The 18,186-nt window shown below is 41.7% G+C and overlaps 1 protein-coding gene across 1 annotated transcript in view; it reads left to right on the forward strand.

Moving 5' to 3' along the window:
• Positions 1–18,186, forward strand: part of LOC144684081 (uncharacterized) — a 62,746-nt gene that overhangs the window by 19,639 nt on the left and 24,921 nt on the right. Inside the window, exons 8-13 of the mRNA XM_078547797.1 lie at positions 66–227; positions 3,410–3,523; positions 4,103–4,271; positions 4,369–4,638; positions 10,626–13,622; positions 16,042–16,166. Coding sequence (XP_078403923.1) covers positions 66–227; positions 3,410–3,523; positions 4,103–4,271; positions 4,369–4,638; positions 10,626–13,622; positions 16,042–16,166 — 3,837 coding nt within the window. The remainder of the gene's footprint in view (positions 1–65; positions 228–3,409; positions 3,524–4,102; positions 4,272–4,368; positions 4,639–10,625; positions 13,623–16,041; positions 16,167–18,186) is intronic.

Here is an 18,186-nt window from a genome sequence, read left to right on the forward strand (position 1 = left end):
AATGAAGTCATTAAACCGTTCCATCTTACATTGACATATCATGCAGAGCTCCGTTACCTGAAAAGAAAGAAGAAAAGATTTCAGACGAAAAGGTCTGGGAACTTCTAATGCAAGCTGACAAGAAAGACTATGAAAGGATTTGCATGGAGTATGGTCTCACTGATTTTCGAGGCATGTTGAGAAAGCTGCATCAGATGAAAAAAGAAAGACAGGAAAAGCAAGCAAAGGTATTGTATCTTTGTCACAGCCGGTGGCCAGTTCTACAAATTAGTTTAATATAGGGCATTCCCCGATACAAACTTGCACTTGGGGTTAAACAAAATATGTTACAGTAATGTAACAAATATGAGGTTTATGATATTGTTGCATAGTCAGACTAAGTCTTTAATTTAGGATAAAATGGAGGAATGAAGGAGGTCAAAGGTTAAAGTGGAGCCCAGGTTGTTTTACTGGGAAAAAGATTCAAGTTATTCACACCTGTAAACAATAATCAGAGTGGCTATGCTGACAGTGGATATACTGTTAATCTCCAAGACCCAGGGAGGTGTTAAGAATTTCAGGTTTTTATAAACTGTTCCAGTCTGTCTATTTAATTCCAAGAGGGTGTTTGGAGGTCTACTGGTTGGCTAATTAGCATTTCTACCTGGATACAAGGCCTAAGTGATTCACAATTCCATGGAAATGGGCTTTGAGAGGGAAAGGGTCCATAGAAAGCCATTGCAGGTTCAGGCTGCAAACTTTCCTAAAGTATCAGTGAACCTCAAAGGGTCAGCGTCCAAGAATACGAGAAAGACAGAGCAGAGAGATAGAGACAGCAAGTCTCTATTGTTCACTATGGAAAATATGGCTGGGAGCTCATGCTCCGATGGAAGAAGCCAAGGACATGGTGGTTTAAACAAAGCTGGAAAATTCACCTGTCTTTGGCTAGAGGGAGGGATCTCCAAGGTAACCCAAAAGTCAGTTTGGGGATTAGAAATCATCTGACTGGCAAAGGAAGAGGAGCTAAGAATCACTTTGGATCGGGTCCGCCAAAATAGAGTGTCTACTTAAGGGACAAAGTAAAGTATGACTATGGGAGGGGATTTTTGGTCATTTCAAATGTTAAATGGGGGATTCTATCTGTTGTTTAGAGCAGGAGTTGCCTCCTGAAATAGTGTTTAGTCATGTTGCTTTTAGTTTGTGTGTTATAGTAAAAGTCTTAAAGCTTGAAATCTAGTCATGTGATCCTTTCAGCCATTCACTGGAAGTTCAAATTTATTTTTTTTAAGTTATCAGTCTCTACAGGGATCATAATAATAACTTAAACCATTTTAAAGATTAATGTTGTCCCATGACAATTATTACAGAAATTGTAATTCCATAATTGTGGCACCACAATGAAAATTTGTTTTACCTGACAATGTTCTCTGTTTTTTCAATCAAAAGAGAACAATTGATTTTTACCCACTGATCTCCATACATAAGTAAATAACATCACAGAATATTTTAGCACTGTTCAAGCAGGCAACTTCTGGCTGTACATTACATGCATTGTGAATTATCTACACACATATACATATAGATATACCTACATGTTTGGGAAAATTCAGCCTCACTGTGTTTCCACACTTTTTCTCCCTGCATTTCCCTCGGAACCAAATGGAGTAGATTTTTCACTTGCACATATCTCAGCAGAGCTAGTGTGCATACTGTGAAATTGTGTTTGCACAGCACTTAATTGGGATTTTGGGATTTCATAATACCCACTCCAGATGAATAAGGGTCTGCACCAAGTTAGAGCGTTGGAAATTTACTGTTCCATCGCCTGTAGCTAAGAAAGAGCCACTGGACAACCTGTTTTCCAGGATACTAGTTATGCCATTATGAGCCATGGCAATAGCTTTTGAAAAATTCAGGCTACATCACTTTCAGGCATATCTGCATCTAATTTGCTCTGCCATCGCCAACGATGGCAACCAGAAAATATAAAAAAGGAAAAAGAAATATGCATTTATGTAGTGCCTTTCTTGATCACTGGGCATCCCAAAGTGCTTTGCACCCAATGAAACATTTTCAAAGTATATTCACTGTTGTAATGTGCAAACAGGGCAGCCAAATTACACACAGCAAACTCTTCCAATCAGCAATGAGTTAAAGACCAAATTATCTGTTTTTGTGATGTTAACTGAGAGATAAATATTGACAAGGGCACCGAGGCTAGCTCCGCTGCTCTTCTTTGAAATGGGATCATGGATTTTTTTATGCCCATCTGAGCGGGCACACAGAGCCTTGGCTTAATGTGTCATCTGAAAGATGGCACCTCTGACATTGCAGCACTCCCTCAATTTTGCACTGGAGTTTCAACCTTGATTTTTGTGCTCAATTCCTGGAATGGGACCAGAAGCTGGAATCTTATGACTATACATTAAATTTTCTTGGTTCTGGCATCTTGTGATTGTTCCAGCATCCAAAATTTTATAGTATATATTTAATTAATGACTCTATTTGTCTATGAACTGAAATACATTCAACAATGGAAACACCATCCATTGCTATTTTCTTTCTGTTACTATCAAACAATCTTAATTCAGAAATTGTATTGTGAGAGTGTTAGCACCCAAACTCATAACATCACCAGAGCACTATCACAAGAGATTGTGGTAAGGAAGGTCGCTTGGTTCATTTTGGCTCATTTATCTAAAATAACACTTTATTCCTCTATTGCAGCATCCAGTTGGTTCTTAAATGGTGCCAGGGTTTGCCCTTCCCTTACTGTATTTCAGAGTTATTTTGTACACTGATTAGTCTTCTTATGAAGACACACTTCCCGATATCGAGAAAAATGTTACCTTTTATTAGTTTGCAGTTCTGACCAAAGACTTACCTCACATGATTTCTTGATTTACCTTTTCCACACCATTTATAATTTTGCATACAGGATCATCACTCAGTTATCTCTTTTCCAGGCTGAAGGGTCCAGCTTCCTCTAGTCTTTTTACATCAGGCAGCTAACACTGGGGATCAGCCTTGTGGCGCTTCTCTACACTAATTTGGGGCTTGAATGTCCCCCTTATTCTTAGCAATCAGAACTGGACAGAGTATACAAGATGGAGTCTGACCAGAGCGCTATACAATTTGATCATGATTTTCTCTGACTCATATTCACAATGTTCCGCCGTATTAGGACTTACCAACGACTTTATTTTGGTTTACTCTGAACTGGACATATATGATTAGATTATACAGAAAATGCAAATTATTCAATTGCCTATAATTGGGCAATTCAGAAGAATATGCAATTATTGAAAATAAAAACATTTTCCAGTATTTTGAATCAATGATAAGACTTTAATTTAATAACTTTGGCAGATATATTATTAATCAATGTATCCTCTAACTTTTTTCCTTATCTCTTTTATCCTATTCCTAGTATGTGAAAGAAATTAGTAACCTGAAACAAGTTGCTACAAAACCAGATGGAACAGCGAGCTTTGGATTTGATTTGCAACTCAAAAATCCAGATCTAAAAATTTATCTATATAAGGTGATTATTAGTTTTCCCTTAATGAATATCATGTGCATCAGGGATAGACTAGAACATTCAATCTGCGTTTACATATTATATACAAACGTGACTATTCTGCATCTTGCAGTTAATTGATTAGATATTACCTTGTTATGCAATACAGTTGCTTCAATAAGTTGGCTAAAACATTCCTTTTGTGACAGTAGTGATATATCTGGTGCTTTCATTTCAGGATATCTTCCTTACCTTCAATCCTTCTGTCCCCTTCCAATTACTAAGAGTAATGTGTTTGCTTACGTATGTTACAGTGTACTAGATGAAGTTATACTTGTTCACTTCTGCTGTATTAGGGCCTGCCGCTTCTTATTCCTTAGTTTCTGCCCCTTTCTGACTTCTATAAAACAGTGTTAGAATTAGAAATGCAATGAGCTGGATGATGCAACAGTTGACAGTGGTTTTACTTTTGTAGGATTAGAATAAACAGCGCAATTATGTGGTCAAAGTAGTCAAAGCAAATTTAGAGCCGAAAAAGTAAATAACCTTGTTTTCTACAAACGCACTGATTCAACAATAAGCTGTTTATAATGTTCATTAAAGGATGGAAAACTGATCAAGCATTCGCTGGATCCGGGCCAAAAGCATTATCTCAAACATGTAGGCAAAAAATATACCTTCTGTATTAAAAATCTCCAGCTTGAAGATGTTGGACTGTACAAAGTAAGTGTTGAGGATGCAGAGATTTTTGCAACAGAAGTGGACATCAGTCGTAAGTGCCATTATTTCCTATGACACAGCCATTATATTCTGATTAAACACTTTCATTACAATTATTAATTATGCTACTTGTTTTTTTTTTATTGCAGTAATCCCTGTGGAGTTTAAACAGCGATTACAAGATGTCAAATGCAAGGAGAGCAAAGATGCCGTCTTTGAGTGCACCACTTCATTACCCCTCCCAGTAGAATGGTCATTCAAAAAGATGCCACTGGGAAACAGCAAAAAATATGAAATTAATGCCTTACCTGATGGTTTCACTCACCGCCTAATTGTAAAGGATGTACATCCTGTGGACAAAGGAATCTACACAATTTCAGTAGGATCTAGAACCTCTAGTGCATACCTTACTGTGGAAAGTAAGTTTTGTGTTTTATAAGATTGTACTATACATGCATTCCAAAATGTGACTTCTTTAAATCTTTGCTAAGAAGTACCATAAATACAACTTTTTCTTCAGAAGCAATTAAAAGTAAACAGGGCATGAGATTTTGAAGAAAATTCGAAAAGCAAAAAAAAATCAATAAATTCTGCTAGCCAAATGACCAGCAAAACTTTAAAAAAAATCTGAAAAGGAGCAATGTTATCTGACCAGGGATCTCATTTCAAGCAGGCTGATTTTAACTCTCTTTGCCAATCAAAAGCCAAACTGGGTGGTGGTGGGGGTGGGAAAGATGAAGTTAAAATGGAATGGTGAACGTATCCACTCCTTTAAGAAATCAAGAACATAGAAATAGGAGCAGGAATAAGTCATATAGCCCCTTGAATCTGCTTCACCATTGAACCAGATAGTGGCTAATATTCTACCTCAACTCCACTTTCCCACCCTTTTTGTTTGACTCCCTTAGAGTCCAAAAATCTGTTGATCTTAGCCTTAAGTACACCATCTGAGCATTCACAGACCTTGGAGTAGAGAGCTCCAAAGATTCACAACACTGAGTAAAAAATGTCTCCTCACCTCAGCCCTAAATGGTGGACCCCTTAGACTGTGATTGCTAGTTCTAGGCTTTCCAGCCAGATGAAAGCAGTCTCTCAGCATTAACCCTGTCCATCCCTCAAAGAATGTTACACATTTCAATAAGATCAGAAGTGCTGAGTTGGTGATCCATCTTGGCCCACTCCTGAGGACCCCAGCATCACAGATGCCAGTCTTCAGCCAATTCAATTCACTCCATGTGATATCAAGAAATGGCTGAAGCCACTATATACAGCAAAGGCTATGGGCCCTAACAATGTCCTGGAAGTAGTAATGAAGACTTGTGCCCAAAACTAGCCTCGGCCCTAGCCAACCTGTTCCAGTGCAGCTACAACAATGGCATCTACCCAACAATGTGAAAAATTGGTATTCACCAAAAAAGCCAAAAAAGCAGGACAAATCTAACTCGGCCAATTGCCACCCCATCTGTCTACTCTCGATCATCAGCAATGTGATGCAAGGTATTGTTGACATTGCTATCAAGCGACATTTACTCAGCAATAACCTGCTCACTGAGATAAAAACAAAAAACTACTGCGGATGCTGGAAATCCAAAACAAAAACAGAATTACCTGGAAAAACTCAGCAGGTCTAGCAGCATCGGCGGAGAAGAAAAGAGTCGACGTTTCGAGTCCTCATGACCCCTCAGCAGAACTGAATGAGTTCTGCTGAGGGGTCATGAGGACTCGAAACGTCGACTCTTTTCTTCTCCGCCGATGCTGCCAGACCTGCTGAGTTTTTCCAGGTAATTCTGTTTTTGACCTGCTCACTGATGCTCAGTTCGGATTCTGCCAAGTCTCCTCGGCTCCTAACCTCATTATAGCCTTGGTCCAAATATGGACAAAAGAGCTCAATTTAAGAGGCGAGGTAAGAGTGACTGTCCTCAACATCAAGGCAGTGACCAAGTGTGGCATCATGGAGCCCTAGCAAAATTGTGGTTAATGGGAATCAGGAGAAAAATGCTTCACTGGTGGCAGTCATACCTGTCAAAAAGGAAGATGGCTGTGATTGCTGGAGACCAATCATTTCAGCCCCAGGACATTACTGCAGGTGTTAGTGTCCTAGACCGAACCATCTTCAGCTGCTTCATCAATGACTTTTCCTCTGTCATTAGGTCAGAAGTGTGAATGTTCACTGATGATTGTACAATGTTCAGCACCATTTGAAACCCCTCAGATACTGAAGCAGTCTGTGTCCATATGCAGCAAGATCTGGACAACATTCAGGCTTGGATTGATAAGTGGCAAATAACATTCACACCACTCAAGTGCCAGACACTGACCACCTCCAACATGAGAGAATCTAATCATCTCCCCATGACATTCAATGGCTTTACCATTGCAGAACCACTCAGCATCAACATCCTGGGGGATATAATTGACCAGAAACTTAACTGGACTAGCCATATAAATACTGTGGCTACAAGAGCAGGTCAGAGGCTGGGAATTATGTAGTGAGTAACTCGCCTGCTGACTCCCCATAGCCTGTCCACCATCACAAGGCACAAATCAGGGGATGGAATACTCTCCACTTGCCTGGATGAGTGCAGCTTCAACAACACTCAAAAAACTCAACACCATCTAGCATAAAGCACCCCATCCACCATCTTAAACATTCAACCCTTAAAACCTAGGAGCACACTGGCAGGAGTGTGTACTATAAACAAGATACACTGCAGTAACTGGCCAAACATCCATCGACAGCACCTTCCAAACCTAAGGCCTCTACCACCTAGAAGGACAAGGGCAGCAGGTGCATGGGAACACCACCACTTGAAAGTTCCCATCCAAGGTACTTAACATCTTGACTTGGAACTATGTCACCGTTCCTAACAGCACTGTGGGTGCACATGCACCAGTTAGACTGCAGTGGTTCAATAAGGGGGATTGCCATCACCTCCTCAAGGGCAATTAGGGATGGACAACAAATGTTGCCTTGCCAACGATGTTCGCATCCCATAAAAGAATAAAAAAAACTAATCTCTCATTCTTCTAAACTCCAGGGAACCTAGGTCCTTTCTACTTGGTCTCTCCTCATAACACAGCCCTCCCACCCCAGGTATCAATCTAGTGAAGCTTTTATTGCACCTCTCCTAAAACCAGTATATTCTCCATTAATAAAGGGGCCAAAACTTCACAATGTACAGTTTTGCAAATGCAGTACTGCAAATGTGATCACATCAAACCCTACATAATTCCAGCAGGACTGCCTTACTCTTATACTCCAAACCCATTTATAATAAAGACTAATTTTCCATTTTCCTTCCTAATTACTTACTGTACCTGCACATTAACTTTTTGTGATGTATGTACAAGAACGCCAAATCCCTATCAACATTTACTGGTCTCCCACCCTTTAAAAAGACATTCTGATTTTCTATTCTTCCTACCAAAGTGAACAATTTCTCATTTTGCCACATTATTGTCCATCTGTTAACTTCTTGCTCACTGAATTAGCCTGTCTATAGGCAAAATCTTATGCTCTTTCCAGTGACGAGCTTGGATGCAGGAAGGGAATTTAATTAAGCAGGATAGTGGCATACCTGAACTTCACTGCCTTCCAGCCTCAGCTAGAATTAAGTCCTGGGCAGGAAGGCCCATGGCTGACCTTCCTACCCTGCCGCCAATTGAGGGCCTTAAGTGGCCAATTAATGACCACTTAAGAGCCTCATCCCGCCGTTCATATTAACACAGCTGCAAGTGAGCCTGTCACCATGCAGCATGCACAGCAGCTAAAATGGTGCAGCCGGCTTGTCTACCGCCATGGGAGGTGGGGAGAGTTCTTTTCGAACAAAGGCACTCGGTGCCCAATCGAGACTGGACATCGGGAAGTGGGGGGCCCACTTTCCCCTCTCTCCACATAACGTACCTATGGTCTGGGTCATTCCACGATCCTGGGACTCCAGTGCCGGTACTTTCAGCAGCAGCCCTGGTCTCCCTAGTGGCATTGCTGAGCACAAGGCATCTCTCGGTAGGTGACACTTCTGCTCCCGGGGTCTTTTCCAGGGGTAGGCCCACCACTGGCTTTGCCACTGCCTGATTGACTCATGGTTGCACTCTGGCTCACATTACCTACCACCATCCCTTGCTACCTTCTAATCCATGGAGACTGTTCTAGAATCTAGGGAATTCTAGAAAATTAAAACAAATTCATCCATCAGCTCTGTCGCCACTCCTGCAAAAGCCGAGGATGGAGGTCTTCAATAAATTTATAGGCTCTTACTCCCATGAATTTCGTCAGTACTTTTTCTTTAATAATATTAATTAAGTTCCTCTTTTTTTATTATTCATTCATGGGATGTGAGCATCATTAGCAAGGCCAACATTTATTGCCTTTGAGAAGGTTATAGTGAGCCACCTCCCTGAACTCCTGTGGGTAAGGCATACTTGGGCAAATTTTCTTTTTGGTTAAGGCAGACTGGGAAATTAAATTAAAATATATGATGATAAGCAATGGCCAACATTTAATGAAATAATTTATAAATCACAACAAAATACATTCCCTTAGAGGATAAAAAGAAAAAAAAGTCATCCATCTCTCATGTGATCCTTAGTTTCCCATTATTTGTGTTATTTTAAAAAGTTTTTTCTACTGTGAGACAAGTAGAAAACACTTAGCATCTTTGCCATTTCCTTATTTTACAATCTAATTTATCCTGTCTCTACCTCTAAGGGACCCACATTTACTTTCATTAATCTCTTCCTTTGTAGATACTTGTAGAAGCTCATATAATCTGTTCACATATTTCTTGTGAATTTACTATTAAATTCAATTTTCTCCCTCTTTATCAATTGCTGGTTATCCTTTGCTGATTTCTAAATCCATCCTAATCCCCAAGCTTGCTATCCTTTTTGGCAATATTTCTTTTTTTTTCTTTTAATCTATTACTATCCTTAACTTCTCTCAGTAGCCACAGTAGGATCACTTTTTCTGTGGAAATTTTATCCCTCAATGAAATGTATTGTGACTAATGAATTATTTCATTAAATGTTCACCATTGCTTATCTACCATCATATCTTTTATAAAGGCAAAATACTGTGGATGCTGGAAATCTGAAACAAAAACAAAGGATGCTGGAAAAACTCAGCAGGTCTGACAGCATCTGTGAGAGAAAGACAGAGGTAACGTTTCATGTCCATATGACTCTTCAGAGCTCTGAAGAAGAGTCATACGGACTTGAAACGTTAAATCATATCTTTTAGTCTAGTTTCCCAATCTACTTTAGCAAACTATTCCTGCTCTGATCTGAATAGTTTCAATATTACACTATGACGGTAAGGAAGCATACCCAAGCCATCTGGCCCTCCCTTAAAATGAAAATCAGACTCCAATTACATCACTGGGATTCCGATCTGCTCTTTTAACTTAAGGCCTGCACAGAGGGCAATGGTGGCATTTCTGCTCAGCCAGACCTATCAGGAATAGCAGTCAGCACAAAAGAAACCAGCAAAGTAAATTTTTATAAACGTCTTTTAGTTTTCTTGTTAGGTAGGAGAGGCAGAAGTGCTGTATTATGCCTTACAAGGAAACCTTGGGTTTCCCTGTTCCAAGTTCCCTCCACCCCTAACTCCTCCTCATCCCACCAGCTCTATGATTGATCCTGCATTTCACTCCATTACCTTTGATGTAACCGTCCCTTCATCTAATCATCACAGAGCAGGTGATGTCAGGAGGAAATCATTATAACTGACATCTGACATTCGTACCAGCCCACCATTGCACTCTGGCTCATATTACCCGAGAGGTGGAAAAGGCTGGTACAGGGAAGGTAGGAGCAATGGTAAGGCTACAGTTACTTAGGAATGGACAGGAGATGGGTTTTAAACTGTTGACACCCAGAGTCTGAGGTGAATACAATGCCAGAACAACAAGGTAGAATTCAAAAGCATGAATGCAACGGAGAGCCCTATGCCAGGGGACATAATTAGATAACACTTATGTTAGAAGCATAGGAGAGCATCAAAAGACAAATAGAAAAAAGATGGCAGAATTAAAATCGAAGATTTTAAAGGGAGGGAGCAGAAGGTAAATGCTCACATCATTTTAAAAATTATGAAAATCATCAGCTACTCTTAAGAGGGTGGTATGTGTGTAAGATAGCAGAGTGGTCTGGTAAAATATCCTGAAATTTGACCTAATTAGAGTTAGCTTTCTTTGTTAACTTATAGTGTAAAACCCTCAAAATACTTCAGTTGTTTTATTAAGCCTTTGCAATGTTTAAATCTAACATTTTACACATTTACTCTCTTAGATAGCTATTCATATTCAAGTAATTTCATCATTTTTTCTGATAACTTGCCTTTTATTTTCTTTAATATGATTTTGTAATTATTATATTAACTAATAATGTAAACTAACTCCCATTTTAGAAAGTAAAGAAACTGCCTCATCACTTTTAAGAAGAAAAAAAAGGGATCCTGAACATAGCCAAGAGGACTCTTCAGATATTCATTCGAAACAGCTGGATGATGCAAGCAAAGATGATTTAAGAGGCACAAGAAGTTCACTACATGACAAAAAATTAATAACTAAAGATGGTCTGAAGGGAAAAAGTGACGACTCATCAAAGGATGACAGCATTAACTTCGATAGAGAAGGTTTTCTGAGTTCCTCAACAGATAGATTGGATGGTGCTACCAAAAATGGTCATGGTGATTATGACAGAAAGGAAAAAGTCGACAGTGGTAGCTTAAATAGCTTTGGAAAAAGTGGTTTTGCTGGAATGGATGGAACGGGTAAAGATGGTATGGGGAGATTAGGTGGAATGGGAAAAGATGGTGAGGTCAGGCTGGATGAAATGGGGAAAGATGGCATAGGCAGCATGGATGGAATAGGAAGAGATGGCAAAGGTGGATTGGTTGGAATGGGAAAAGATGGAAAAGACCGATTGGATGGAATGGGAAAAGATGGCAAGGGAAGATTGGATGGAATAGGAAAAGATGGCAAAGGTGGGTTGGATGGAATGGGAAAAGATGGCAAAGGTGGTTTGGATGGAATGGGAAAAGATGGCGTGGACAGGATGAGTGGAATGCGAAAAAGTGGCAAAGATGAATTGGATGGAATGGGAAGAGATGGCAAAGATAGATTAGATGGAATGGGAAGAGGTGGCAAAGATGGATTGGATGGAATGGGAAGAGGTGGCAAAGATGGATTGGATGGAATGGGAAGAGATGGAAAAGCCGGATTGGATGGAATGGGAAAAGATGGCAAAGGTGGATTGGATGGAATGGGAAGAGATGGAAAAGCCGGATTGGATGGAATGGGAAGAGATGGCAAGGGCAGGATAGGTGGAATGGGAAAAGATGGCAAAGATGGATTGGATGGAATGGGAAGAGATGGCAAAGATAGATTAGATGGAATGGGAAGAGGTGGCAAAGATGGATTGGATGGAATGGGAAGAGGTGGCAAAGATGGATTGGATGGAATGGGAAGAGATGGAAAAGCCGGATGGGATGGAATGGGAAAAGATGGCAAAGGTGGATTGGATGGAATGGGAAGAGATGGAAAAGCCGGATTGGATGGAATGGGAAAAGATGGCAAAGGTGGATTGGATAGAATGGGAAGAGATGGAAAAGCCGGATTGGATGGAATGGGAAGAGATGGCAAGGGCAGGATAGGTGGAATGGGAAAAGATGGCAAAGATGGATTGGATGGAATGGGAAGAGATGGAAAAGCCGGATTGGATGGAATGGGAAAAGATGGCAAAGGTGGATTGGATGGAATGGGAAGAGATGGAAAAGCCGGATTGGATGGAATGGGAAGAGATGGCAAAGATGGATTGGATGGAATGGGAAGAGATGGAAAAGCCGGATTGGATGGAATGGGAAAAGATGGCAAAGGTGGATTGGATAGAATGGGAAGAGATGGAAAAGCCGGATTGGATGGAATGGGAAGAGATGGCAAGGGCAGGATAGGTGGAATGGGAAAAGATGGCAAAGATGGATTGGATGGAATGGGAAGAGATGGAAAAGCCGGATTGGATGGAATGGGAAAAGATGGCAAAGGTGGATTGGATGGAATGGGAAGAGATGGAAAAGCCAGATTGGATGGAATGGGAAGAGATGGCAAAGATGGATTGGATGGAATGGGAAGAGATGGCAAGGGCAGGATAGGTGGAATGGGAAAAGATGGCAAAGATGGATTGGATGGAATGGGAAGTGGTGGCAAAGATGGATTGGATGGAATGGGAAGAGATGGAAAAGCCAGATTGGATGGAATGGGAAAAGATGGCAAAGATGGATTGGATGGAATGGGAAGAGATGGCAAGGGCAGGATAGGTGGAATGGGAAAAGATGGCAAAGATGGATTGGATGGAATGGGAAGTGGTGGCAAAGATGGATTGGATGGAATGGGAAGAGATGGAAAAGCCGGATTGGATGGAATGGGAAGAGATGGCAAAGATGGATTGGATGGAATGGGAAGAGATGGCAAGGGCAGGATAGGTGGAATGGGAAAAGATGGCAAAGATGGATTGGATGGAATGGGAAGTGGTGGCAAAGATGGATTGGATGGAATGGGAAGAGATGGAAAAGCCGGATTGGATGGAATGGGAAGAGATGGCAAAGATGGATTGGATGGAATGGGAAGAGATGGCAAGGGCAGGATAGGTGGAATGGGAAAAGATGGCAAAGATGGATTGGATGGAATGGGAAGTGGTGGCAAAGCCGGATTGGATGGAATGGGAAGAGATGGCAAAGATGGATTGGATGGAATGGGAAGAGATGGCAAGGGCAGGATAGGTGGAATGGGAAAAGATGGCAAAGATGGATTGGATGGAATGGGAAAAGATGGCAAAGATGGATTGGATGGAATGGGAAAAGATGGCAAGGGCCAAATGGGCGGAATGGGAAAAGATGGCAAGGGCCAAATGGGCGGAATGGGAAAAGATGGCAAGGGCAGGTTGGAAGGAATGGGAAAGGGTGGTAGTGACAAAATGTATGGCAGTGGAAAAGGTGGCCGAAATGGATTGGACACATCAGAGCAGAGAGCAATGCAAAATAACTTAGCAGATGTTTCCAATCAGGACAAAGATATTTTGACAGGGTACAGTGGCTCCACCTGTGCTGGGACAGGTGATAATGGTCAATTTGGTCTTAATAACATTGATGCCTTAAGAATGCCAGGTGATCTATCAAACATAAGTGGCAGTGATGGGTCTGCAAAAGGTGGATATGCGCTATCATTGGGCAACCAAAAAGGTTTACTGGGAAAAGATCAAATGTCAAACCTAAATGAATCCATGGCAGGGAGTAATCAAGACTTGTCGACTTCTGATGCATCTAAGAGACACCAGAGTGGGAGTGCTAGAAGAAGAAAAGGAAAACTTTCTGAAAGTGACATCAATGAACAGAACCTCAAGAACAAAGGTAAGGGAACTAGGACAAACCTTTCAAGAAATGAGTCAAATGGTACATTTTTGTAATTATAAAGTATGATGAAAGGGACAGAACCCATGGCTGTAATTGTACTTTCAGAATCACAGAATGGTTACAGCACAGAAGGAGGCCATTTGGCCCATCATATCCATGCTGGCTCTCCGTTGGAGCAATTTACCACTCCACCGCCTTCTACACCTTGCCCTGCACATTCTTCCTTTAGAGATAATAATCTAACTATTTCTTGAATGCCTTGATTGAATTTGCCTCCATTACACTTTCAGGCAGTACATTCCAGATCCTAACCACTTGTTGTGTGAAAAAGTTTTTCCTTATGTTGCCATTGCTTTTTTGCCAATTAAATTAAACCTGTGCCCTCTTGTTCTCAATCCTTTCAACAATGGGAACAGCTTTTTCCTATCTACTCTGTCCAGATGCCTCATGTTTTTGAATACCTCTATCAAATCTCCTCTCAACCTTCTCCAAGGAAAACAGTCCCAACTTCTTGATTCTTTCTAGATAACTGAGGTTCCTCATCCCTTGAACCAATGTTTGAGCTTATTTACATATTATTGAAGGCAAAATCTGCCATGCTAGCATGTAATTTTTAAAATTGCTTTAAAAAGTTGTTTGATATATTTAAGTGGTAAACTGTCACAGTCTTACTAGTACAGCTCAAAAATCAATTTATCACAAAAATAAGCATTTTTAATCAGTGTCTGGACCACCACCTGTGAGTAGCCTGATTTTAAATAGCTGAAAATGACTTTAAGATCGATCCAGAATAATTTACTAGTTATATCAGAGACAGCAGTCAGTTTCTTTGCTAAAAACATGCTTATTAATGTACTTGCACCTAAAAAAAACCTGCATTTTAAGTATCGCTGCAAAGGTCTACAAGTGGGAGCAATTAGTACGTGCACACTCACAATGGTGCTAAATATGACCTGGGGCGTGACCGGGATTTGTGAACAGGGCTGGATTCCAGCGCAGTGCTCTTTAAACTGGTTCAAGAAAATCACAGAATCTCGATTTGTGCTGGCCTCAATTTGTGTTTGAAATTGCACAATAATTGGAACTGGTTAGCGCAATTTTGGGTGTATTGTGCTGAAAAAAATGCTACCAGGAAGAAACACCAGGGGCAGAATTTTGCCCTTGATGGGCGGGCAGGCCCCACCAGCTTGGCGGCGGGCGGGCAGCCAATCGCCGCCGCCGAAACAGGCCCCGCTGCCATTTCAAGTGGGCGGGCCAATTAAGGCCCATCCAGGAGGCCGCCCGACAGAAAGCACTATGCACTTTCTGTGCGGGCGGGGGAGGAGTTGGGGGATTCCCCAACTGTCAGAGTGCGCTCTTTTGCGCATGCACGGGAAAGAGCGCTCATCTCCCTGAGGCAAAGTGCTGCCTCAGGGAGATCGCTGAAAGGCTGGCAAATATAAAAAATAGAACAATAAAAAATTCATTAACATGTCCCCCTCATATGAAAATGTCACACGAGATGGGACATGTTAATGAAATAAACAAAAACTTTATTAAACGTTTTTAAAACCGCTATCAAACCTCATCCCGCCACTGGATGAGGTTTGTAAAAAAAATCACCTACCCGCCTGCCCGTTGGGCCCGTGCGCCGAGCCGAAGTTTGCATGGGCCCCTCAAAATCCTCAACGATTGGCAAGTTAAGGGCCTTAACGAGGCCTTTAATTGATGGCGGGCGCGCGTCCCGCTGCATAGCGCGCCCGCCAACCGAAATATCGCGATGCCACGCGCTGACGTTGGGACGCTCGCGCGATGTCAGCACGTGACATTTTAAGCGCTGGCATGCGGGCTCCGCCACCCGCACGCCAGCCAGAAGATTCTGCCCCAGGTCAAAGTACTTTACAAATGCTCTTGATATTAATAATTTGGCACAGCATTTGAGATGAAATATTTATAGCTGCATATATTGTATGGAGGTAAGGCATGTTATTCGTATTAGGTACAGGGGAAAATATCAAAATATCTGGGAATATTTAATATGGCACTTGAAATAATTTCCCCACATATAGCTAAAGAAATCTGGGAGCATTGAAAAATGAACACTCCAGAACTATAGATTGGGAAATATTTGACCTTTCATTAGGGTGTAACAGTAACTTTGAATTATAAATACTTGTTTCATCTGAAGAGTTATCAAAAAGCTTTGACCTCAACTAGAATTTTGTTCAAAAGCAGATATCGCCAAGACATGAGCATTTCAATATGCACAGAGAATGCAACTGAAACTCAGACATGATTTATATAATGAGTTAACATATTGTAATGTGAGGAAAATACACTTTCACATTCAAAATGTGAACTATTCAAATGCAGATTAATTTCTAATTTACGGCAAACATTTTACTTTTATATCTCATTTTCTTGTGCATTATCACAGAGCTAGTTCGGCGTTTTAAAAGCGAACTTTCAGATGTGAGCGCTCGAAAGGGACAGGCTGCTGAACTTTGCTGTGTAACGGCAAATCAAGATGCACAAGGCACCTGGTTTAAGGATGGTACAAAGGTAGTTCAATTTCTTTTTACTGAAAGATTATAAAACTGAGTTAGTAAATTACAGTTATTGTTTACAATAGAAATTATTTTAGATTTATATAGATTTTGATTTCCTCACACATTCATGGGACATGGGCATCACTGGCTACGCATTTATTACCCATCCCCAATTGCCTTGTTCAGAGAGCAGTTAAGAATCAACCACAGCACCACATCACCTAGTGCTGCTCCTGGTCATCAGTAGACTTTTATTTCCAGATTTTTTTTTTAGTGAATTCAAAGTCCACCATCTGTTGTGGCGGGATTCGAACCCAGGACCCCAGAACGTTACCCTGTCTCTCTGGATTATTAGTCTAACGACAATACCACTACACCTTTGCCTCCCCTGATGGACTTGGAGGGGAACTTCCAGGTGGTGGTGTTCCCATCTATCTGCTGCCCTTGTCCCTCTAGATGGTAGTGGTCGTGGGTTTGGAAGACACTCTCTAAGGAGCCTTGGTGAATTCCTGCAGTCCATCTTGTAGACGGTTCACACTGATGCTACTGTGTGTCAGTGGTGGAGTGAGTGAATGTTTGTGGATGTGGTGCCAATTAAGTGGGCTGCTTTGTCCTGAACGGTGTCAAGCTTCTTGAGTGTTGTGGGAGCTGCACTGATCCAGGCAAGTGGGGAGTACTCAATGACATTCTTGACTTGTGCCTTGTAGATGGTGGACAGGCTCTGGGGAGTCAGGAGGTTACTCGTCGCAGGATTTCTAGCCTCTGACCTGCTCTTGTAACAACAGTATTTACATAGCTAGTCCAGTTCAGTTTCTGATCAATGATAACCTCCCGGACGTTGATAGCGAGGGACTCAGTCATGGTAATGCCATTGAACAAAAATGTGCAATGTTTAGATTCTCTCTTGTTGGAGATGGTCATTGTCTGACAGTTGTGTGGTGCAAATGTACTTGCCACTTGTCAGCCCAAGCCTGGATATTGTTCAGGTCCTGCTGCATTTGAACATGGACTGCTTCAGTATCTGAGGAGTCGCTAATGGTGCTGGACATTGTGTAATCATCAGTGAACATCCCTCTTCTGACCTTATGATGGAACGAAGGTCATTGATGAAGCAGCTGAAGATGTTTGGGCCCAGGACACTGCCCTGAGGAACTCCTACAGTGATGTCCTGGAGCTGAGATGATTGACCTTCAACAAGCACAACCATCTTCTTTTGTGCTAGGCATGACTTCAACCAGTGGAGAGTTTTCCCCCCAATCCCATTGACTCAAGTTTTGCTAGGGCTCCTTGATGTCACACTTGGTCAAATGCGGCCTTGATGTCAAGGGCAGCCACTCTCACCTCACCTCGGAAGCTCTGCTCTTTTGTCCATGTTTGAACCAAGGCTGTAATGAGGTCGGGAGCTGAGTTGCCCTGGCGGAACCCAAATTGGGCGTCAGTGAGCAGACTGTTGCTAAGCAAGTGCCGCTTGATAGCACTGTTGATGATCGCTTCTGTGATGGTTGTGACCTCAGGAGGAGGCTGAGATGGATCGTCCACTTGGTACTTTTGGCTGAAGATGATTGCAAGGTGAAGGTGTTCCTGCACAGTCTTTTGCACTCACATGCTGGTTTCCCACTTCATTGAGTATTGAGATGGTCATGGAGCCTCCTCTTCCTGTCAGTTGCTTAAGTGTCCACACCATTCACAATTGAATTTGGCAGCACTGTAGAGCTTTGATCTAATTCAATATTGAGGATTTCCAGGGCCATTTCCTCCAAACTGTGTATTGCTGTGGCGCCACCTCTGGCGGATCTGTCCTGTGCTATCCTTTGGTGGGACAGGACATACCCAGTGATTGAGGAGCCTGGGACATTGGCTGAAAGGCATGATCCAGTGAATATGATTATGTCAGCTTTGATTAGTCTGTGTGTGTGAGCCTCCATCCACCACCACCCTATACCACCCCCCACCCACCCACCCCAGTGTGACATTGCCTTTTAATTGTCCCCATCTGTGGTAATCTGAGGTGCAATACAGCTTTAAGAGAATGT

The sequence above is a fragment of the Cetorhinus maximus genome, chromosome 8 (assembly GCF_964194155.1).
Source record: "Cetorhinus maximus chromosome 8, sCetMax3.hap1.1, whole genome shotgun sequence".
NCBI lineage: Eukaryota > Metazoa > Chordata > Chondrichthyes > Lamniformes > Cetorhinidae > Cetorhinus > Cetorhinus maximus.